This window comes from Gigantopelta aegis, chromosome 4 (genome assembly GCF_016097555.1).
Source record: "Gigantopelta aegis isolate Gae_Host chromosome 4, Gae_host_genome, whole genome shotgun sequence".
In the NCBI taxonomy this organism is placed as follows: domain Eukaryota; kingdom Metazoa; phylum Mollusca; class Gastropoda; order Neomphalida; family Peltospiridae; genus Gigantopelta; species Gigantopelta aegis.
Genome location: NC_054702.1, coordinates 13366079 through 13391285, shown reverse-complemented (window position 1 = coordinate 13391285; position 25207 = coordinate 13366079). Strand labels below are relative to the sequence as shown.

The 25207-nt window shown below is 37.8% G+C and overlaps 2 protein-coding genes across 3 annotated transcripts in view; one reads left to right on the top strand and one right to left on the bottom strand.

The window, feature by feature from the left end:
• Positions 1-670: 670 nt before the first annotated feature.
• On the top strand, positions 671-9985 carry LOC121371956 (mucin-5AC-like). Of its 2 annotated transcripts, none has more exons than XM_041498185.1 (4): positions 671-835; positions 6019-6240; positions 6712-8115; positions 8625-9985. In XM_041498185.1, exons 2-4 carry the CDS (start codon positions 6027-6029, stop codon positions 8843-8845), a joined length of 1839 nt encoding a protein of 612 aa, XP_041354119.1. In that variant the 5' UTR covers positions 671-835; positions 6019-6026; the 3' UTR covers positions 8846-9985. The 2 variants fall into 2 exon arrangements, with proteins under 2 accessions (XP_041354119.1, XP_041354118.1); XM_041498184.1 differs by lacking the exon at positions 671-835 and adding an exon at positions 844-1116.
• A 2791-nt stretch (positions 9986-12776) lies between these two features.
• LOC121369696 (protocadherin-19-like) overlaps positions 12777-25207 on the bottom strand; it is a 46192-nt gene continuing 33761 nt past the window's right edge. The window contains exons 11-20 of the mRNA XM_041494747.1: positions 24252-24425; positions 23062-23196; positions 22444-22620; positions 21502-21560; positions 20439-20583; positions 18959-19047; positions 17744-17818; positions 17245-17307; positions 15633-15806; positions 12777-15314 (exon numbers count right to left, since the gene is read on the bottom strand). Of these exons, the coding sequence (XP_041350681.1) occupies positions 14210-15314; positions 15633-15806; positions 17245-17307; positions 17744-17818; positions 18959-19047; positions 20439-20583; positions 21502-21560; positions 22444-22620; positions 23062-23196; positions 24252-24425 (2196 nt within the window). The 3' untranslated portion in view covers positions 12777-14209. The remainder of the gene's footprint in view (positions 15315-15632; positions 15807-17244; positions 17308-17743; positions 17819-18958; positions 19048-20438; positions 20584-21501; positions 21561-22443; positions 22621-23061; positions 23197-24251; positions 24426-25207) is intronic.

Sequence of the window (25207 nt, the reverse complement as noted above, 5' to 3'; positions counted from 1 at the left end):
TAATTGCAATGTTCTGTATTGTATACGTTTTCAGCTAATCACTTTATTTCATTTCAACTTATTTTCGTGCTCATATCCCAGTATATAGGTTCAAGCACGCTGTTCTGGGCACACACCTCAGCTATCTGGGCTGTCTGTGGGTTAATTGTTAATTATGAGTGATTAGTGAGAGAGAAGAGGGTGTAGTGGCTTTACACCTACCTACTGAGTCCTTAAAACTCGTTCTGAGTGGGAGCCAGTACCGGGCTGCGAACCCAGTACCTACCAGCTTTATGTCCGACGGCTTGACCATGACACCACCAAGGCCAGTAATCACTTTCAAATAGTGGGATTCTTTTTGTAATCACCCGATAGAATTATGTACGACACCCCAGCACAAAAATACACATCGGCTATTAGGTGTCACAAATGGTAAGTATATGAAAATATTATTTAGATATATTTATGTAAAACCACAGTGTTGCCCCATGAATAAATGAATGAGAATTAATGAATAAATGAATGAATGAATGAATAATGTAAATAATAAAAATAAATAAATAAAATAAAATACAAAATAGATTTAAGAAGTAGATGGGCAAATAGAATTTTCACATCGTCATTCAGCCGAGACGACTGCATAACTGACCCAAAAGTACTCAACTCTTGAAACCCCGCAGCGCCTAAGGTTATTAATATAGATCTAATGCATTCCAGAACCAGCCAACATGGCTGACATTTGAAAAATCAGACGATAAAATTTACCTTCTGCGTTCATTGATTTCGCTACGGAAGCGACAGCTGCTCCAACCTCTTTGTTGAAGTTTTGAAGGCGTGGAGCTGGTTACTCACGAAAGTAATGATTTTGTTCTTTTGGGGACTAATTTTATCATAGTAAGACGAAACGACGTTATTAGTATACGACACTTTTCTTTACTTGCATCGGTTATAGCTTGTACGGCACATTACTAGCAAGATGGTAGAAGTCGGTTTATAGGCGCTGGAGTAAGAAACGGGACCTAGTTGAGACGGGATAAACACATAAAATGTACGATGTGGACAGTTAGCTTGTGGTGAAGACTATAAAGAATCTGGATATAAAAGTTTAGCTGAACTTTGGAAGGATGTTCGTCAAAGGTAATAAAAAGTTTGTTTTGTTTAACGACACCACTGGAGCACATTTATTAATTAATCATCGGCTATTGGATGTCAAACATTTGGTAATTCTGACACGTAGTCATCAGAGGAAAACTGCTACATTTTTCCTAATGCAGCAATGAATCTTTTATATGCACTTTCCCACAGACAGGAAAGCACATACCACGGCCTTTGACCAGTTGTGGTGCACTGGTTAGAACGAGAAAAAAATCCAGTCAGTTGAATGGATCCACTGAGGTGGTTTGATCCTTCGACGCAAGCACCTCAAGCGATCACTCAACCGACTGAGCTAAATCCCGCCCCGTCAAAGGTAATAACTAACAAGACAAACATTAACACTGTAACCCGAATTACGAATATCACTTCGCTTCAGTTTGTTGTTTCCTCTTTTAAAACACCTTTCTATTTTTGTTATACACAGACGTACGTACTTATGTACGCACACAGGTACGCAAACATCAAGACAAACTTTGTATAAAGGTCAAATATTTAGACCGAAGTGTTTCTTTGTTATTTTAAAGTAAAACCTAAGGATACATCCCCGCTGTTATGGATTGCAACACGTTAAAATAAAATAAATATTGGCCATATTGGCAGGACTGTCAGTCGAGTTAAGAAACAACACAGTTAAAAAGAGTTCGTTTTTTGTTTTCTTTTTCATTTTATCATTTTTTTTTCCACATTGCTTTTCAAGGGGAAAAAGCGTCGCAAGTTAGTTGTATGCATCTAGTTTTTATAAGAGAAATACTTAATGTAAACCGCTTAACGTATAGTTATGTTCGTTTATAGCTATAGGAACTCAGCGTGACATAAAAAACAAGAGTAGCACAGCTTCGTTTAAAAAAAAGAAAATGAAAAGAATGTTCCATAAACCACACTTCAGCACATGTAGCGTTTGACGGCAATGACAAGGCAACGATGCATGTACACACGTAATGACAAAACATAAGAATCGTACCCGTTATTACGTTTAATCCATTCTTTGAACCCGTATTCCAACCTTAAGTAATTGCTGTAATAACTAGTCTAACACACACGCACGTACACACATACACATACACACACACACACACACACACACACACACACACACACACATTTGGCTGCCCCTGAACATTCTACTTATACATGTACACAGCTTAAAGGGACAGTGCTGAGTTTGCTGCAGTTGTTAAGATGCTGCCGACTAACAAGATACTTTTTAATGACTATAATAATTATATATTAAATATAGTTTTCTGCATGCATTATCAGTGGTTATATATTAACTGTTCCTGAGAGACCTGGTGTTTTATTTCCTAATATATATATTTTTTTCGTACGTACAAAATTATTAGGAGTGGAAATCCAGTTTGGGCTGCTTACAATTAGGACGACAAAACCACACTGAATATACAGGCAATGCTATTCCAAACATGAATCGATATTTAGTATATAATATTAGTCGTTACACAATTTTATTACTGAGAAATATCTTAGAATAGTAACACATTCAGTATAGTATCTTTAACATAATTCTTATTTCCACACTTAGTGTCGGTGATATTTTAGTCTATTCTCACTGGGAACAGACCAACCCCTTCAAAAGAAAAAAACAACAACAATCATATATTAATTTCCAGCACTTTATTGATTGTTATTTGTTTGTGGTTTTGACTTACAATATGCTATATATTGTTTTGAATGCACCTGGCACCAGCTGGTTTTATTGGCGATGTTTTCACCAGTATTCAACAGTAAATCTATATTAGTTCTATATTAAAACTCTTTCAGAATGACAATAGGCGAGAGAGGGAGCGGATACACAGACACTCAAGTCATTCTTTTATGCGTAATACTCTGCTCCATCCATATATATTATTATATTGAAATACAATGGCAAGTTATTTTATTTTGTATACTAGTATCATTAATAGAATATTCAGGGGCGGATCCATGATTTTGTAAGAGTAACAAAATAAAAAAGGCAGTTTGAGTCGATCTGTAGAGATCCAGGGGCATATGAACAGTTTAAAATAAATATGCTCAGAGGCCCCTTTTCCGAGCAATTTCGTGGAGATTAATTGAACAATAAAAGGTACTTAAAAGGGCACTTCAAACGGGCGAGGGGAGGGGGAGAGGGGGTAAAAGGTTAACCAATGATGGATTCGCTAATGATGCTATTATGTTATAAACACTGCTAGATCGAATATTTATAACACTTGATAGATTAAAGAAAAGGTAGAGGAAACGTCTCTACTTGAGGACGAAAGTGTAAAAGATGTTTTTTCTTCTCCAAATAAAGCAAAACAAATGACGTGCCCCCTACACTAGAGACTGTACCAGAGACCTGTTCTCGTTTTTTTTTTACTGTATTAAATTGTATAAAATCATACATACATAGACATACATAGTGTTAGTTGGCCTTCCCAATAGTGGGATACCCCCAATTAAATATAACATCCTGGCTACGCCAGTGGACTATGTCCACTTCACTAGAGATTGTGCACCCCACTCCGGATTGGTTTCTTAATCATCAGCTACTGGATTATCTGCAAGGGATTTTTTATGCACTTTCCCACAGACAGGACAGCACTTATCACTGTCTTTGATATACCACTGGTGGGGCAAAAGGATAAAGACGTTGGTTCGTAATATGCTTCTTTTGTTTGTGTCTTCTGTGTATGGGTGTCCGTCTCTCTATGTCTGTGTGTATTTGTGTATCTGTCTGTAATTCTGTCAGTCTAACTATTCCTGTCAGTCTCAGTATGCAAATACATAACTAAATGAAACATTTGTCAATGCAACAGACTGACAGGTTTACTTACGTAATTTCAACTGATCGAACATACGGAAATTCTCAATTAGCGACAACATGTTGCGCCAGATTAAAATTACTCCGCCTGTCACGTACAGCGGTGTGTTCACCGCTGGTAACCGTTTTGTTTGACAAACTGGCTATCTTAACTCGCAACGTGGACCGATTTTCGAGAAGACATGCTAAATACCGTTATCGTCAGCAAAGATGGTCGTCTTGAATAACAACTTTTAAAAATATAATATTTAATATAACACTGTTGTATTCCACAAGGCAGCTTTAGGTATGAAGCCTGTTTTACTGTGTTTGACGTGTTATTTTACTTCGCAATGATGTGTAGTAAGGTAGGGCCATGTCTGTAATTGTGTTGTCAGCAACATATGGGTGGAGGTGGTGGCAGCTATATATTAATTGGATTTTTCAACGGGGGGTGGGGTGGGGGGCGGCCAGACGCAATGTATTATCTTCAGAGTTGTGGGGGGAGGAGGGCTGGTGCGGGGGTTTAGGGGGAAGTTGACCGCTGCCTTTCGCCCGCTTGCGATACCTATGTGTATGGACTTTTACTCTATGGAATTTAAATGAATAATATTCTATATTTGTTCAATCATTGATTTGCATATTTTGTACAACTCATATTCGATGATTGTGATACTATTTCACGGTATAGCAATTTGAATATTATGATGTTTTACAGATTTGTTTGAAATCACTAACCTTGCCCCCCAAAAAAAACAACAACAAAAAACAACAACAACAACAACAAAACAAACCCCAACCCCAACAACAACAAAACAAAACAAACAACAACAACAACCTCTCAACCTTTCCACCATCCTAAACTTTACACCACTCCCCTAATTCAAATATCCTTGTTCTCGTCCTGGCAGTATCCAGTTCTGTGTGAATTCATGCATTCAAAACATACAGACCGGCCTCGGTGGCGTCGTGGCAGGCCATCGGTCTACAGGCTGGTAGGTACTGGGTTCGGATCCCAGTCGAGGCATGGGATTTTTAATCCAGATACCGACTCCAAACCCTGAGTGAGTGCTCCGCAAGGCTCAATGGGTAGGTGTAAACCACTTGCACCGACCAGTGATCCATAACTGGTTCAACAAAGGCCATGGTTTGTGCTATCCTGCTTGTGGGAAGTGCAAATAAAAGATCCCTTGCTGCCAATCGGAAGAGTATCAGCGAACTCAAAAAATGATGCATGTAAAGATATTATACATCAACATAGGATTACTGTTGTATTAGAGCGGGAATCTTTGATAAAGTTTTCTCTGGCCGTAAAGAGAGCGTTATAACTGTCCAAATATCCGTCTGTACTCGGGCTAGGTCCACACATAACTACATTACCTTGCATATACATAAATACACATCTAGTTAATTAACATTAATGTTAATAGTGAATATAAAATAGAAATGACAAATGTCAAATTACGTATGTATACTATTTTGTCTGACTATTTGAGACTTAAGTTAGTACAATCGTATATGTTTAAACGTTTAGCATTAATAAACGTAATTTAAGTTCATCATGGATGGTAATATTTTGTGTTTGATTATTTTTTAATGATTAAGTCTTTTAAATATACATGTGTATGTTTCTTAAAAAATACATTTCCGTCTCAACGTAAATAGAGGCAAACATTGAATATTTAACCTTAATGAGACAACGACGTATTATAATCAAGTTAAAACACACACACACACACACACACACACACACACACACACACACACACACAGACAGACACACAGACACACACACACACACAGACACACACACACACAAACACAAACACACACACACAAACACAGACACACACACACACACACACACAGACAGACAGACACACACACACAAACACAAACACACACACACAAACACAGACACACACACACACACACACACACACACAGACAGACAGACACACACACACACACACAGACACAGACACACACACACACACACACACATACAGACACACACACACATTCATTTACTTTGTATTATTATATTTTAATTTATATTTACATCTCCAAATATACCTATTTACCTATTTGAATTTACCTATCTTCAGAGGTGAGGATGACCCAAGTCGTGTCCGTCATAACACTGCTGTTACTGGTGCTGCCTCTAACTGTGGGGGACGAATGTACGGCGCTTCCTGTCCGGTCTACTACACAACTAGTTCTCATGAAACCGTTTAAAGGAAAAGGATCCACAGTACTGAAATATCTAAAACCACCTTTACAAAACAGCCAGGAAGCCTGCGGACGTAAATGTTGTAGTGTAACAGAAGGTAATACAAGATACATTTCCATTTCTGAGCAATTCTTTATATTGGTTTTATTTTTGTCCTTCCTTATACCAATAACAAAGAAAGAAAGAAGTAGAAGATAAAAAAATAAACAACAACAACAACAACATAAAACCCTCAAACAAACAACAACAAAAACAAAAGAATAACAATAACAAATGCCAGCAATTCACAAAATCAAATGAACAAACAAACAAGCAAACTCCCCACCAAACCTCCTAACAACCCCCAAACAACTCAACCAACAAAACAAACAACAAAACAAAAACAAAGCAAACGAACATCAAACCCTAAACAAACAAACAAACAAACAAACAACAACAGCCCTAAACAAACAAACAAACAATCAATCAAACAACAAGAAGAAGAAACCACCAACAAAGAGAGGTACGTACTTCTGAAACTAGTAAACAGTCTATACTAAATCGGTTTTTTTTTTCTTTCTTTTTTCAGAACAGTGCATTCTTGGAATATTTAAAAAAGACGCAACACCGTCTGAGCCAAACTGTTTCTTGTATGTGTGTGCAGCTAACAATAAATGTCGCATTCAGAGGTACACCAACGTGGCCATGGCAACATTGGCAGACAATGTTATGCTGGAGTTTGTTGATGACCACCCTGTATTGCGGAGTAGAGTTAGGAGAGACGCACCTACCAATGCAACAGCTCCTAATCCTGTCACAGAATCTAACACAAGTGTACCCAAAATACAGCAGACAGATGCAAATTCCACTCTGACAAATCAGACAGATACTGTTACTACGCCCATATTGAAAGCAGACACGAATGTAACCATCCCGGCGACTACCCAACAAGCTGCACAGACTGGCAACAGTTCAGAAAAGCAATCATCGCCTGTTAAGGAAACTAACATTACATCTGGTCAAGGACAAATCATTACAACAACTCCAGTACAACAAAATGCTGGTGGAACTGCATCGGAGCTACATAATTCAACTTCGGCTACAAGCAAGAATACAACATCTGCTATTGCTAATTCAACTTCACAAACAGCTCCACAAACAGATGCTTTAGGAACAACCCAGCCGCCCATTCCGAACACTAATGCATCAGAAAAGGCCCCACCAGTAACCCAAGCAGGAGTGACACAGAGCAATGGACAAACAAATAAAACGGAGTCCGTCACAAACCAACAAGCACCAATTAGTTCTCAAGGAACAAATATTACAGTCACACCGCAAGCAACAACAATGACAAATTCTACCACAGGGCCAGACACAAATGCCACAATAAATGCAACTGTCAATGGTACTGACGTTCCGGCAACAAAACGCCCACCACCACCATCATCATCATCATCATCATCATCAACAACAACAACAGCAGCAACAACACCAACTGCAATAATATCAAATACCACAACACCAGCTACAATTACGTCAAATACAACACAAACTACAACAACACGACAAGTCAACAATACAGTGATGAAAACCGCTACGTTTGTCAATACATCTCCACAGGTGACGACTAAGTCTATGCAAACAACTACGACAACACTACCCAGTAATAGAACCATCTTGTATAACACAACCACCATTCCACCACGAACTGATTCGCCAGTGACAACAGCGGTAGAAGCAAACACAACAGTACCAAGCGACGCACTGACGACGGCAGGGATACACAATTCCACAGGCCCATCTGTGAATTCGACACAGGGTCTTCAAAATGTCACCGAACAGTCTATGAGTTCAACAAGTGGTCCCGGAGAAGCACCAGTCAGTGATGTCACTGGAAGTCTTAACTTTAGTGTTTCCTATCCACCGTCGTCCTCAACTGATGGTGTGCTTTTAACACTTATTCCAGGCGATTATTTGTCATCTCAACCTATGGGTATGCATATATATATAATAATAAATGGTAGGGGCAAGGAGAGAGAGAGAGAGAGAGAGAGAGAGAGAGAGAGAGAGAGAGAGAGAGAGAGAGAGAGAGAGAGAGAGAGAGAGAGAGAGAGAGAGAGAGGAGATATAGATTAAGACAGATAAATGAGAGGGAAAGAACATAAATAGAGTGAGAGAATGGAGAGGGTGAGAGAGAACATAAATTGAGGGAGAGATGGAGAGGGAGAGAGAGAGAGAGAGAGAGAGAGAGAGAGAGAGAGAGAGAGAGAGAGAGAGAGAGAGAGAGAGAAAGAGAGAAAGGGGTGAAGAAGGTGAGACTGTGTTATATATTGAGTTAGAAAGGAAAGAGAGAAGGGGCGGGGCGGGGGGGGGGGGGGGGGGGGATTGTGAACCCGCAGCCACACGCATGCACATATAGAGTTATGAGCCATTAAAATTAATGTTTACAATAGAAACCCATGTCTCCATGATCTTTCGATTAATATAGTCTTTGTTTTTCAGTCACTACGACAGCAAATTCCACACTGATGGACTCCAACAGTACTATGATGTCAACTACATCACTTGACAAAAGGCTTGTCGCTGTTCTCATAGGCGCCCTCTCTCTGGGCATGATATTTTTCGTCGCAGTTATCGCCCTTGTTAGTAGACGTGTTTATGAGAGCTGGCAGAGAAGACATTATTCTCGGATAGACTACCTAGTGAACGGAATGTACAATTGACCAGGAGCGTCTACTGAGGGTTGGCTGGGGTTCAGGAATGAGGGTATGATAGTTGTGCAAGAGATACAGTTGCCCATTGATTCAGACAACTGATTTATGTAGTCTCATCAATGCATCTTTTGGAGCGTGGCAACTCGTTAGCATCAAGCTTCACACAGACAGCCACACAGTTATGAAGTTTGCATCCTTCGAACATGCTTCAGGACATTTTAATGCAAGTAATCATTGCATTTGTGTTTGAATGGTTTGCACGGCGGATACAAGGTGGGGGTGTAAGGGATGTGCACACTCACACTTGTGTCAGATCTTTTGATGTATTTGATAGAAATATAGGGTCGTCCTTAGTGCACTAAGTGCGCAAAACGTTTTTATCAAAGGTGACATATCACTGCACATTATGATGCCATTCGTCATGGCTACGTCAAGTAAAAGGGACAGGTGAGACAAAACTAATATGTGTGATTTGATATTTCATTTCATTTTAAACTTATTTTCGTACTTATATCCTATTAAGGTTAAAACAATTGGGCTGTCTGTCCAGGACAGTGAGTTACTGGTTAGTAAGAGAGAAATCGGTGTAGTAGCCTTACACCTACACATTAAGCCGTTAAAACTCGCTTTGGATAGGAGCTGGTACCGTGGTGCGATCCCAGTTCCTACCAGCGTTAAGTCGAAGATTTAACCACTACATACACCATCGAGACCGATCTCATTTAATACGATTGTTTGGGTGTTCCAGTTTTCTAGTGTTGTCTGTGACAGACCTACCTCCTGGTGCAGGAGATGCATGCAATGCACGGGACTGGTTTTAGTTTCTTGTAGGTATTGTGTCACACGTTTATTAATTGAGACATTATGTTGTTAATGTGTTGACCTGTTGGAGTAATGAATGGAAGAGTGCTTTACAAACTATTCACGGGCAGCATGTTACCTTTAATTAGAATCTTTCACACAAGCTACATTTGGCCACCAAACCGGGGAACCATTTCAGATATCACCATACTGATTCCATATAAACTCTTAAAAAAAAAAGTAGGGTAACTCTAATAAGAATTTACAATTGCCAAAATTGTAAGGTATATTAGCTGTGGGGAATGGTTATATGATAATAGTGAATTAATTGGGCAAACATTACAACCGGTAGTTCAGTATTACAGTAGGTTTTATGACCACCAAAGATCTTGAAGGATGATTGGGGTCAGAAGTGAAATTTTGAAGTTGACATTTTTTTTAACAGTAAATCGCAAATTCAAACAACAGAAATGACTAAAAACAAAACAATAACAACTGTATGATCAACAGAATGAAAAAAGATTGACAGAAATAATGTTTCACAGTGATTAATGGACCTTCCTGGAAATTGTCAAAATCGAGAATGACACCCCACGCACGTGTACGGGGCAACTGCATGATGCACGTGCAAACTATGGAATGTGTTTCGGTGTGTTGATAAAAAAGACCTGAACGTTCTTTACTAAGATGTCTGTGGTCAAAACGTATGTTCGGTCTAATAGTTGATATTAACATTAATATTTCAGGTTCCCCTACCTTTTTTTGAAAAGTATATATTCGCATGGTAAATGGAGCTTTAAATTGACACCTCTTGAACTAGTCTGAGGAGAGCGATGGGTAGCGAGAGTGATCGCTCCCATCACATGACGAGGTTTGCGATTATTAATTATTTCCAAGTACAGTGAAACCTGTCTAAACCGGTTTATGGTTTCGAATTGTCTAAAATCTAACACTCGACCCTCTAAACAACGGATCCTGTCATAATCGGATATAAGGTTCCCGGCGTGATCCAGTTTAAACAGGGTTCACTTACTTGCAAAACAAGTTAGAATGTTGTATGAACACTTTGGGAATTCGTAGAAATTATATATTCACCATAATATTTCAGTTAGAATTTAATAGTAAGAGAAGAAAACCAAACCGAACCATAGAACAACGCAAACCACGATTTTCCAGGTCGCAGTTCAGAAAAACGGAAAAAGATACATTAAATTCTAGTACACAGTTTTTCTTTGGATTTATGCTAAATTGTTATATAGTCAACAGAAAGTTCAACAGATTGTAAAAGCACGTGTACCACATGTATCTCGTATGTGTTCTATCAGATTGAAATCCTGTGAGTTTGAAGACCAATTCACAATGATGGGGATAATCAGGTGTTAGAACAACTGTTTGGCATAAGCGTACAAAACGATTGGGTGGAGGGACATGTGCTTGAGCGAATCCTGAAATTCGGGCAAAAATGATAGAGATATTCGGTCAAATTATGCTAATTTGTGGCCTTTTTACCATGTATTGCCATCATTCTACTCGCAAAAATAGCTGTAATTCATGTAAAAATGCGTAGTGATTTGTTTGCAACCCTATATAGATATTTAGCGGTAATGTTAATATGAAAAACTGTTATTAAGATTCGGGCAGTTATGTTTAACTGGGGCAAGTGCATGCCTGCCCCTCCTACAAAAATGGGAGCTCGTATGCTTATGCTGTCTAGGTATAGGGTCTGAATACATTGATATTTCATATGCACAACAACAGGGTTGTTTCGTATGAAAGCAATAAAATCTGTACGATTCAAAACGCGTGTCAGTGTTATTTATTTAGTTTCTCTCTGACGCAGGTGTTCAGAGGCAGATCTGGGGGGGGGGGGGCAGGGGCAGGGGCAGGGGCCCGGTCCCACTAAATTTGCGACAGTTATATATTTTATTATATATCAATTTTCATTTTTTTTTTTTTACGATCCTCCTCCAAACCTCCCCCAAAGTTCCCTTGGCATTTCGCCTCGTGTCATTGGGGCCCCCTTAAATGGATTTTCTGGATCCCGCCACTGATGTTTGTCAATATGAAACATGTAAACAATGCTGAACACATTTCAATGCTGATTAGATAAAAATATTCAAATTACATTAACAAAATAATATTCTTCGCACAATGAGGGGCGGGATGTAGCCCAGTGGTACAGCGCTCACTCGATGCGCGGTCGGTCTGGGATCGATCCCCGTCGGTGGGCCCATTGGGCTATTTCTCGCTCCAGCCAGTGCTCCACAACTGGTATATCAAAGGTCGTGGTATGTACTACCCTGTATGTGGGATGGTGCATATAAAAGATCCCTTGCTGCTACTCGAAAAGAGTAGCCCATGAAGTGGCGACAGTGGGTTTCCTCTCTGAATATCTGTGTGGTCCTTAACCATATGTATGACGCCAAATAACCGTAAATAAAACGTGTTGAGTGCGTCGTTAAATAAAACATTTCTTTCTTTCTTTTTCGCACAGTGAAGCAACACGTGATAAAATATAATTGAATGAAGGAACACATTTGTGAAAACCTTTATTTCCCACAGTAATAAAATATGTAAAATAGAACTCTGCATATCACATCATTGAGCAATACTGATCACAGTTTACAGATGATTTCAGTAGAACCTGCTATATAATTGTCAATCACAACCTATCACTTCTATCTACGTCACAGCTGTGTAGTGGTCCTAATTCAATAAAATGAGATACTCTTTGGAAACGTCATGTCTATTTGTACTTGTACTAGTGTTTGAGCTTATGACCTTGTATATAAAATAAAGTATTGAACTGAAATTACACGTGCATGCTGTGTAGTCCTTTCACAAACAACAGAAATATTAACATTTTCCAGATAGAATGAATTAATGAATTAATGTTTAACGACACACCAGTACAAATTTTCCATATAGAATCTCGGCACAAGACAGTAAAATAGACGTTTTGACAAGATCGTGACTGCTTTCATAAATCACGGTTTCCGTTTCGCCTGTATGAGGACTGCCACACCCAATATAATACACACACACACACACAAACACACACACCACACACAACACACACACACACACACACACCAATGATTGCTTTGAGAAATAAAAACAACAAAAACCCATTTCTCTCTCTCTCTCTCTCTCTCTCTCTCTCTCTCTCTCTCTCTCTCCCCCTCTCTCTCTCTCCCTCTCTCTCTCTCCCTCTCCTCCTCTCCTCTCCCTATAACTTCTCCATGGGATAAAAAAAAACGATTAAAGAGATGAACGATGCAAATAACATGAAGCAACATTTTACACTGATTATTACCAATAATAAACATAATTTATTACCATAGCTTTAAGTACTGGATACAGAAAATGTTACAAAATAAGATATTTATACATTATATAAATTGAATAGCAATATTAAATAAACAGGTAAATATTGCCCCCATTGTCTCAGATAAAATATAATTTGTCTAGAATAAAATGACACATTCCTTTACACTAACAAACCAGTGCATCGTAAGATTACTTAACAGATGCCTATAAAACATAATTTTATTTAGTCAAAATTTATTCTTTATTATATGTCACCAATTATGGCACCAACTTTAAGTTCTCATGCCAAAAACAGAAGAAGAAACTATACACATAAAAAAATTAATTGTCTGTGGGTGTTGACCAGACATCATCATTCCAAACGGATCTTGTTTAAACAGACAAGTGTGTGCAGCACTGCAAATGTTGGTGACAAAATGTCACCGCATCAAAGGTTCTTAGGATTTCCACAACTGAAGAGATTGCTAAAAGGCTGCGTGGAAGGCAAAACACGTTTGTGCACTAGCATTCTACCTCTTAGTAGTTACTCCATTTAACATACCTTTCAATGTAACCACTTCCGTCTTTAAACGTGTTACCTACAGTTGCATACCACCAATTACTAGTATATTCCATAATCTAAATAAATATGCAGTTCGTATTATTGTAATTACTTCACATGTAAGCAGAATTTGATCTTGTAATAACACAGAGCTGAATATCGGAAAAACATTTTAATTAAAAATATGGATTATTTGATTTCCATACAATACTCAAATTACTATAAAGGCTGAATTACATAAATGCAACGATTTCATTGGCTCCCATGAGGTCAACGATCACTCTCAACACATTTTTAATAAAAATGCAACAATTACATTGGCTCCTAAGTGAACACGAATCAATTTAAAAGGTGTTTTAGTTCAAATGCAATGGTTTCATTGGTTTACACTAGAAGCAATCGTGTGTATATATAAAATGCAACGATTTCTTTTGCTTCCAAAAGAATAAAGATCATTCTCAAAGTTGTAGTAATAAAATACAATTATTTAAATGAAATCTAAATACAATAATTAATTATAATGCTATGCTATTATTGATTCTTAAAATACACATACGCCCATAGTCAGTGTATTAGTTAAAATACAATTATGTCATTGGCTCGTAAGGAATAACAGAATACCAGCAAACTTGTATTGCTTAAAATACATTGATTGCAATAGCTCACAGACAGAATACAATTTACGTTAACAATTATAAATATTACAATGCTGTGATTTCGTCGGCTCCCATATGGAACATCTCTGCTGAATCTTCTTCTAATAAACCATTGGGTGGAGTGATTTGTACACTTTCAATGTTTGGCTCCAAGTCTGGTTCCGATTCTGCATCAGACGAGGAAGCTGCTACAAGCTTGGCATCGTCGTCTTTCACCTCTACCACGGCTTCGTTAAAATGGACCTTCTTGGCGTAATCCGGCTCGGGTTCATCACATTGATCAAGGACGGCATCTTCATCACTTTCAGAGAGATGTTTTCTACACCGAGGTGGTGTTGGTGGTAAAACTAGGCCGCTCGTAGAACCAGTGGGGAATGGATCCAAGTCGTTAAGGTCTGGATTAAATTCTGGAGGTGGTGGGAGCTGAGGATCAAGCGAAAATTCCAAAGATGTTGGTGGCTGTGGCAAGACATCGGAATCCTCGTGTGTAGGATCATGAGGAAAGAGATTTGACTGCGGTGGTAGTGGTGAAGGTGGTGGTGTCTCAAGATGGTCAAGCGTTGGAGAAATAGGAGGTGGTGGGGGCAACAGGTACTTAGCATTGCTTCTTCCCAAAGACAAACTGTCTTTCTTCTCAGTTTCCTCTTCAGGTGGTAAATTTACATAATCTGTTTCATCACTGTTCTTTTCTTCATTTATATTGCGGCCAATAACTACTTGCCCCTCATCATCAGAAAGATCTCGGTCATTTTCGTCATGCTGTAGTACAACTGTAAGAATACTGTTAACAGGTTCACTTTCCACGCGATCCTCACACCATGTACTGACCTCTCCTTTATCCGCCTCTTCTTCGTCAAAGTCTAACACCGCCTCTTGGACATCTTCTTCAGTAGTCACCTCAATAACGGCTGGGGATCCTTGAAGAGCTTCCAGTGCCTTTGCCTCCGTTTCCTCGTCAGACTCGTACGCCGGATTGATGCAGGTCGTCACTGTGTTGTAGTCGCCATTGGCTGCGAGTTGTTCTGTCGTCATGGAACCAGACCCGCTGTAGTCTGAAGTCTCCTCCTCCATCTCTAACTTCACGTCTTGGTTGTCGTATATCGGAGTCTCGGAACATATTCTTTCAAAAAGTCGGATTTTCTTCTCATATCTGTGAATAAAATGCAATCAATACATTGTAGTGTGAGATAAAGTGAAAAGGTACACCAAAGGCTATGGTAGGTACAAACCTGTCTATGGAATTGTGTATATAAGACGCCTTATTACATTTCAATACGAGTAGCGTGCATGGTGGCAGCAGACCTCCCTCTCTTTACCTCGACCAAGAGTCGAAATAATCATAAATACTAAATAGCCATAACTAAACATATCATGAGGTATCATTAAACAAACATTCCTTTCCATTCCTCTTCTGAAAATAAAATAATTACAAAGATGCCAGAAACATGGATTGTAACCTCAAGCTCACCTTTCGTATTTCATGCAGACGACACCGGCACAGATAATTCCAACAAGAAGGATAACGCCTGCTATGACAATGAGCGCTATGCTGACATCTGTTAACTTCTTGTCGTCTGGTTGTGAAACTTTTTCATACTTCTTCCAGAGAGCGTGGATTTTATCAATCTTATCGTTCACGAGTCTGAAATTTAAAATGGAGTCCTTCATGTATGCTTTCCAGCTCGGTAAACAAATGTGTGTAAACACTAAATACTATACCCTAAAGGTCCGGCACTTCAAATGGATGGCATACGAGGATAAACTATTTTCCATTAGTATTTATATTTAAAATTATAAGTTAATATTTATGGAAATGCTTGATGTATTCCTTGACCTTAACTCACTATATAACAACAAACTCAAGCTTCGATAATCGAGTAAGATTGGAAGAATATCTATCTTAGGATATATCCAAGCACAGTTTATTATTATAATATTTATATAAATACTCTACTTTAGTTGGTGAATCGTATGTATTATATAACGATTGCGGTACAAGTTTTGCGCAGTCAGTTTTATTAGACATTTCATTAGACATTTGCCTGAATGTCTATATTTTTTTTGAGAGCTGAAGAGTGCGGGGGTGTATTGAAAGGCTGCCTCGTTAAAGTTTGTTTTGTTTAACGACACCACTAAAGCACATTGATTTATTAATCATCGGCTATTGGATGCCAGACATTTGGTATTTCTGATATATAGTCTTAAGACATTTTTCAATAGTAGTCCAGCCTCGTATGCTTGCGTTGTGTATACAATTGTGAAGCCTTTATTATAACCCCAAGAGTACCCAGTGGATAGTCTGATCATAGTGGTTTTGTTTCATCACTTTGTCCAGTATTGTGAATACACAATCCCCCCCCCCCCCCCACACACACACCACTGGCTGTGGGACACAAATGGATTATATAAAAATTACTGACGGCCCTGGCTCTGGGATGTCTGCCATATTAACCCCACCGTTTTAATGTGCTTGCATATAAGCACTGTTTGATCACTGAAGAGCACTTGTTTTAGACGAGTGACATCTTTAATAAGAACACGTTTTAATATGTCCTCTTAATACCTAATATTTTAATAGAATACTCCAAGTTTTATTTAATGTAGTACAAACTGCAACTTGTATTAAGCAGCCACCTTCATAAGAGTCCATTTTATATTACTATTTTAGGACATCGTTTAAAGGGACATTCCCGAGTTTGATGCATTGTAAGATCTTTCCGACTACTCAAATATTTCTACGATTAAACCTACATATTAAAAATATTTTCTTGTTTAGAATATTAGTGTCGTATATTCAATGTATTTCTGGTCATCTTAATATTTGTAAGAAGTCCTAACTGGATTTTGTCTTCAAATAATTCGTACGAAAAAAAATATTTTAGGAAATTAAATGAAATTTAAACTAGTGCAAATATTAGAACGATCAGAAACACGTTTAATATACAGTCACTAATATATTATGCAGAAAAATATATTTGATATGTAATTACAATTGTCAAAAAGTCTCTGTTAGTCGATAACATCTTAAAAATTGCAGCAAACTCAGGAATGTCCCTTTAATACAGGTTAATAAAGCTTACTTTAATAGATCATTTGTAGAAACAGGAAGGCTGTTATTGGTAGCTGAGATGTACATCGCTGAACTGAAACATAAATATATTAGTATATACATGTATGTACGTTAAAATATCACCCAAACAACAAGAAGAAGATACCATCAACAACAAGATATCATAAACAACAAAGTAAACTACATAACAACAAAAAGAAGACGAAGATATCATCAACACCAACAGCAAACTAAAACACACACAACAACAAGACATAAAAAACAGCCAGTCAAACTAAAGTATTTTTACATTAGCAAAAATGTACAACAGTGTAAAGGTAACATGCTGCGAGATTATTGATAATTAAAATGCCCTTTAAAGACCGTATTACTGGACATTAAGACCGTATTACTGGACATTTAAGAGAGTACAGGTATACCAGTAAAATTAATATCTTATCTTACAATTCATTTCATTGATTTTGTTAGTTAATGTATTACGAAATGAGTGTCAAGATTTCTGTATTTACCTATCACCGAATGGTGAGTATGTTCTGTTGAAGTAGTCTATTTTCACATCAGCTTTGATAATCTTCGATAGTTCACTGAAAAACACAAACACTTGTATCAATCAATAATCCAATACCGGCCTCGGTGGTTTCGTGGTTAAGCCATCGGTCATAAGGCTGGTAGGTACTGGATTCGCAGCCCGGTACCGGCTCCCACCCAGAGCAAGTTTTAACGACTCAGTGGGTAGGTGTAAGACCACTACACCCTCTTCTCTCTCACTAAGCACTAACGACTAACAACTAACCCTCTGTCCTGGACAGATAGCTGAAGTATGTGCCCAGGACAGCGTGCTTGAACCTTAATTGGATATAAGCACGAACATAACTTGAAATGAAATGAAAATAAATAATCCAAGTAAACATTGGATAAATCCATTAATTGAACCTTTTCACTTCAGATACCCTTCCAACACCCACACACGAAGCCGACACAAATATTTCTGCATATGCTATATGCTTATATAACAGTCTGTACACATTTATCTGTTAGAATACCATTATGTCGACTCATATTTATAACTGGAAAACATGTAACAGCACATAACTGATTATATCTTATTTTTATATTATACAATAACAATCGTTAAGAATATTTTGACTCTAAATCCTGGTTGCCATGACATTCGTAATGGACGCAAACCTGTCCCTGATCCAGCTGTATTTGATTGTGTTACTATAAACAAATCTTTTGTCTGCATCGGCCAGCGACAGGCCTTACTAATTTTTATCATGTATTCCACGATTGGGGTACAACCCACCAAAATAAACAACAACAATCCCCCCACCTCCATCACTCCCCCATCACCCCCAAAAACAAACGTGGCATTTGCTATCTTGTGTGCACAAAAAGTATACACATGTATATCTATTATTCTGGATCTGTATCATATTTGTCATAATCTTGATATTTTATGGACCCAAAAGCAGAATGGAGTGCACAGTAGAACAAAGGCACCTATAGAGTACTCCAAAAATAAATTAGCATGCATTATTAAAACAGCAATCCTCCTTTAAAAAAACTCAGCCGACCAGGATGAGGAGAGCACACCCATACACCCTCCCCTTAATTCCGCGCCTAGGCCGCCGATTAAATAATGGCACTTAAGATTTATATATCCTATAGGACTGCGGTATTAAAAAAAAAACCCCACTAAAACATTTCTTTCTTTTTCTTACCCTTGAATCCAGACCTTGTCTTTTTCTAAAAGTTCTTTAGCGACCGGGACACTAAGGCGCACTGTCCCATTCCGACCTCTAAGAAACACCTGGGAAAATACAAAAACTTCATTATATAATAAAACGAAATCTATAGGTTGTTAATGTACATACATACACGCCGGTTTCTGGGTTTCATAGCTTTTATATGTCGTCGAGGGAAGGTTTAAGAGGACTGTATGTACTGAATCTGCAATTAACGACAAAATGGTAGCCAGCTACTGTATCTAAAATACACTTTTTTCCTAAATATGATGCCACAGAGCTTTCGTTTGATTAATCTCGAGTCCAGTCATGACCTTAAACTTACATGTTGTTAACCAGTACCAACGCTACACGAAGAAACCCGATGCTCCTACGGGCATCAAAGCCAAATTATGTTCTTGTGGTGACGTAGAAGAAAGTGTGTGAAGACGTGACTCTTTGAACGGCGTTATAAAGTCAGCCCCAGGTTCAGCCCGCAAACGTTTCGCTAACGTTCGCGAACTATTTGATTGGTTCCCGACGTGGCTATTTGGTTTACCATGAAGCGCATAAACCAGTCTATCGGATGTTTTTCTGCTCGGTCTGGCTGAACACAGCATCGAGCTGAGGGGAGTATCAAGCTGACCATCGCCTGAACAATTTGACTGGTTCCAGATGTGGTAATTTGAATAAAGCGCACAAACCAGTCTAGTTTCTGCTCGGTCTGGCTGAATTTAGCCCAGTAGCCAGGATCTAACTTGACACACAAAAACATAGCCCTTATCTATAAATAAAACACTCAAACAAAATGGGTTAACAATGACTACATTACAGTCACACATTGCTTTTGTTAATCCAGGGTTTTGTGTGTCTGTGTATGTATGCTGATTGATTGAAAACAAAGAACAAAAAAAATCGGGCACAAGTCTGACAACTTACGAGGCCCTCTTCTATATACATACAATATACATGGCGACCTATATTACATAGCTGTAAATTTAAACTAAATATATTGTATACACAAGAATATGAAAGAAAACGAAGAAAATAAACAGTGATGCATTAGATTACACAAATAATATTTCACGTGCAGTCAAACTCGTTATCATACTTAAAAATAATCCACATGGTAATGTAAATTATACTTTATTAATCAAAATGATGCGTTTGTTTGATATATATTTAAACACAAGTAAATATTTCTTCATTATTAGCATTGTTTAATGTGTTTCGACCATATAACAGTAATTGTAAATTTATTGATGTATATATATGTATGCATGCATGTATGTATGTATGTGTGTGTGTGTGTGTGTGTGTGAGAGAGAGAGAGAGAGAGAGAGAGAGAGAGAGAGAGAGAGAGAGAGAGAGAGAGAGAGAGAGAGAGAGAGAGAGAGAGAGAGAGAGAGAGAGAGAGATTGCAAACCCATAGCAATAGGTTACCCTGGGTATCATATAAGAGTAAACTTCAGCTTACTTTAACAGATACAAATCTGAGTAAAGATGGCGTCCCTCCATCGGCTGCTTGGACAAAAACCTCTATGAACTTCTGGTCCTGGTTTGGAAGTGTCTTCAGAGTCATCAACCCAGATGATGCATCTATGGAAAACGTACTGGCATCTCTAGAAAAAAAACATGAGTAGATATAATTACCCTGACACTTCCATATTTGTTTCTGGTGCCAACAAACTTTATTTAAAAAATAATGTTAAAATTGATGAAAAAGTAGAAGTAATCACATATATATATATATATATATATATATATATATATATATATAACAAAATTGATGAAAATGTGTAATACGTTTTACGAATGTCACTTTTTACAAAATCCTATTTTGTTGCTAGTATTGCAGAGAAACCCCTCCACCAAATGGCTTTACTTTTCAAGTGACCCAATTCGTTAGGTTTAAAGTAACTACCAAATACTAGACACTGAATAAAATTATGGCGAGCTGGGAAAATGATGCCTAAACAAGAGACTTCTCAATATTTTGGTTTTATTGGATAAAACAGTTTAAAATATTCAGCAGTCGCATTTCGTTTGTGCAAGTTTTACTGTTCTCCCAAATATGTTTTTTTTATTTTATTTAATTGTTTGGAATGTTTTATTTATTTATTAAAACCCCCAAAACAACAACAAAAAAACAACAACATAGTCATATAATTACATAACATTAAAAACTACATTAAATTTATATATAATTACCCACGTGGTTTTGCTCCCTCCCATTTCGTTTCGTAGATTCAATAGGTAGTATAAGAAATTCGTAATATGTACACATGTATTATATTTTCGTTGTGTTCTTAAATTCGTTGACTGCACTAGTCCATTAAAATGAGACCACCAAGAAAGAAACACGATTTCACAATTTGAAGTACCCTACAAGTATATACATAATAATTGTTAGATAAGTTTTTTAAAATCTCATTAAGATAACTGGTAAATAAAGGCCACTGTTTTAGTATTCTCTATATAACTAAAAGTGGACGAAAATAGGTATTACGCGATATACTTGACAGCGTGTATTTACTTACTTCGATCCCAGAATGCTGTAAGTTATCTCTGCATTCACACCGAGATCCTTATCAGTTGCCTGGAATACAACACGATACGATTTAATGTGAAACCATATGCAATGTAATGAGATTCGAGTTGAGAATATCATAATTTATGTTACAAATAAATACATATTAAATGACAATACAAGTTATATTTCTGTAGGGAGTAAATACAAATGTTACGGAAATATATCTGATTTACACATATTTACCAAATTTACGTGTACATACCAATCCAAGACAGGTGCCTGTGCTCACTATGTCCTTATCGTTATCCTTGTACTTGTCTTGTGACTGAGCGTCTCTTAACATGTGTCTGTACTTGTCTTGTCATGTGTCTGTACTTGTCTTGTCATGTGTCTGTAGTTGCCTTGCCATGTGTCTGTACTTTGTCCTGTCTGTACTTGTCAGCTGTCTTACTTGTTTTGCCATGATTCTGTACTTATCTTGTCATGTATCTGTACTTGTTTGTCATGTGTCTGTACTTGCCTTGTCATATGTCTGTACTCGTCTTGTCATATGTCTGTACTTGTTTTGCCATGTGTCTGTGCTTGTCTTTTCATGTGTCTGTACTTGTCTTGTCATGTCTGCACTTGTCTTGTCATATATCTGTACTTATGTTGCCATGTGTCTGTACTTGTCTTATCATGTGTCTGTACTTTGTCTTGTTATGTGTCTGTACTTGTCTTGTCATGTCTGCACTTGTCTTGTCATATATCTGTACTTATGTTGTCATGTCTCTGTACTTGTCTTGTCATGTGTCTGTACTTGTCTTGTCATATGTCTGTACTTGTCTTGTCATGTGTCTGTACTTGCCTTGTCATGTGTCTAGACTTGTCTTGTCATGTGTCTGGACTTGTCGTGAAATGTGTCTGTATTGATCGTTTCATGTGCTTGGACTGAGTTGATAAAATATACCGTAACGTTTCCTATGGAAGATCCCGTCGTGGCGTCTTCTGCTAGACTAAAAGAGTATCGGTCTTCCACAAACACTGGAGGATTGTCGTTTATATCAGTAAGATTCACGATGACTGTCACTGTACATGAGGCGTTACACGGCGGTCCTAACACTGGCATTGGTTCCGTTGTGTTTATCTGAAATTATTTATACATATAGACCCTACTAGTGTATACACAGCATAGTTAAAATGGCACTATACATGTATATGTTCCCCCATGAGCAAAAATTACATTGGTATCTAAACACACGAGACCGACAGTTCAAAGATTAAGATGAGTATTAGCCACATTGGTTAATTCCTAAGAAGAAGACATGACAGTATATTGTTCCAGAGGTATTTATTACACGTAAAATTTACTATTTTCAATATTCAAATCGATTCTTTCTTCAGTTTTTTTTCATTTCGTTTTTTTCGTCCCTTCTTCCATTCTTTAACGTTTTACTGTAATATATTATGTGTTCATATTCACATTGTATAATCATTTGCATGTTATATGAATGTAAGACAGTGATATCATGGCCACAAGAGACGTGACAATACTTATTATGGCTGAGCCCACTGACATAATACTTACTGTAAAACTAAACTGCGACTTTGATTCTCGATCTAGACCACTTGAATTTGCGACTGATATTTTCCCAGTCGAAGCATCAATATCGAATAACCCATGGCCGCTTACGATTCTATAGCTGAACTTGCCATTGTCCCCCTGAAAGTAAAAAGACACTTATAGAAGGTATCTGATAACAAACATTCTGACAGCATGTCCCCTACCGTGACCAAAACATTTTAATACCTCGTACGTTCAAGAGTCAACAATCTTCCAAAAACTTTATCTGTAGCGGATACATGATAAAGCTATACGCAAAATTGTAGCTCTATATCTTTTGGTATTGTGAAAAAGTCCGGAAAAATGTATGTAAGACAGACAGACAGCCAGCCAAGCAGACGGTCGGACGGACGGACAGACAGACAAACATACATAGAGAGACAGATGGAATGACGGATGGAGACAAAACCTATAGTTCCCTCTGGTAGAACCGGTAAGGAACTAATAATATGGAGAGATTACACCTTGTGGTATTTTGTATTAGTGCCTTGGCAAACAGTACAATTCAGGCGCTAATCCAAAGGAGAGGTGCTGGGGGTGCGCTGCACGCGACTTCGAAGCACCCGGAAATCTTGTGTATAACATATGAATATTATGAATTCATTTCCTTTTACTCTGGTAGATGTAATACTTATAAACTCTCTTTAGAAATACCATGCATCTGCCCCTGCAGTTGTTCTATATAGCAGCATTGTATATCATATATAATATATGAAATTGTGTTTGACGTAGTAATTATTTTCTGTGTATAAGCGTTACTGATATTTTGTTTTATTTATACCCCCAAAACTAAAAAAGACCCAACAAAACAAAAACAAAAACCACCACCACCACCAACAACAATAAAACCCCACCGACGTGCTTTTTTAATATCACCTTTGAAATTTACGTTCTACATGCTGTTTATAAGTGTGAGAGTCTTCGAAAAAACAATCCCCTCAATTTGTGACAGTAAAGCTAGCATTAACTAACGTCAATGATTTTGCATGGAGTGATAACATTTTTACCTATCACGCTGTATTTCTATGACTGTCCTGTACTACCAATCGCAATATACTTCATGAAATGTTATGACCTGTCATTAACAACGATATGCTTTAGAAATGTTAACATTTGAACCATTTCTATATTATTATGCAACGTTAAACTCTCACCTCGTCAGCGTCTATGGCGGTAACGACAAGTACTTCAGTGCCTGCCAGTGTGTGTTCCGGTATGGTGATGGTGTATTCAGTCTCCTTAAACAGAGGGCGGTTGTCGTTGACGTCCAGCACAAGGACGGAGAGTGTCGCTGTCACTGTTCCACGATTGCCGTCAGCCTGGTACGCCTAAATATACAATACACTGACAGTTATTTACTGTCTGTCTTACAATTTCTCACTCCGTCTCTCTCGGCTATTGGATGCCAAACATTTGGTGATTCTGACACGTAGTCATCAGAGGAAACCTGCTACACTTTTCCTAATGCAGCAAGGGATCTTTTATATGCACTTTCCCATAGACGGGATAGCACATACCACGGCTTTTGATATACCAGTCGTGGTGCACTGGCTGGAACGAGAAGATATGTAGGGATAATGCGGCGTATAAGATGGGGATTCGGATGTTTAGAAACCCATAATAGCCCACGAGTTGGGAACAGAGCATCTTTCGGGGAAAATAATGAATATTTTTAATACGATCATAACCACATTGTTAAGCAGCACGACATATAACGCGTTTTTTTCTTTTTGTATTCGATTTTTTTTCATTCATGATATCCACAGTTTGTAAAGCAGGCAAAGGTTTTACAATCATTTTCACATACAATGATAAAATACATCTAAATCGATATATAAATAAAGGATTCGTCACGAGTCTATGTTAATCGGTATTTGTCGAGGCTCTGCCGAGATAAATACCGATTAACTAGACGAGGTTGATATTTTACATATTAAGAAACACGAGTAGCGAATTCTATTTATCCTATAACACTTCTAAATTAATATTTTAATGAAATTTTGAATAAATCACAGTTAAAAAAGTCGCCGCCATCGATAATATGACGTCATCACGATTAGCACATATTAGTTTGACTTCATGCATTTTAAATACATCTTTGAAAAGGTTA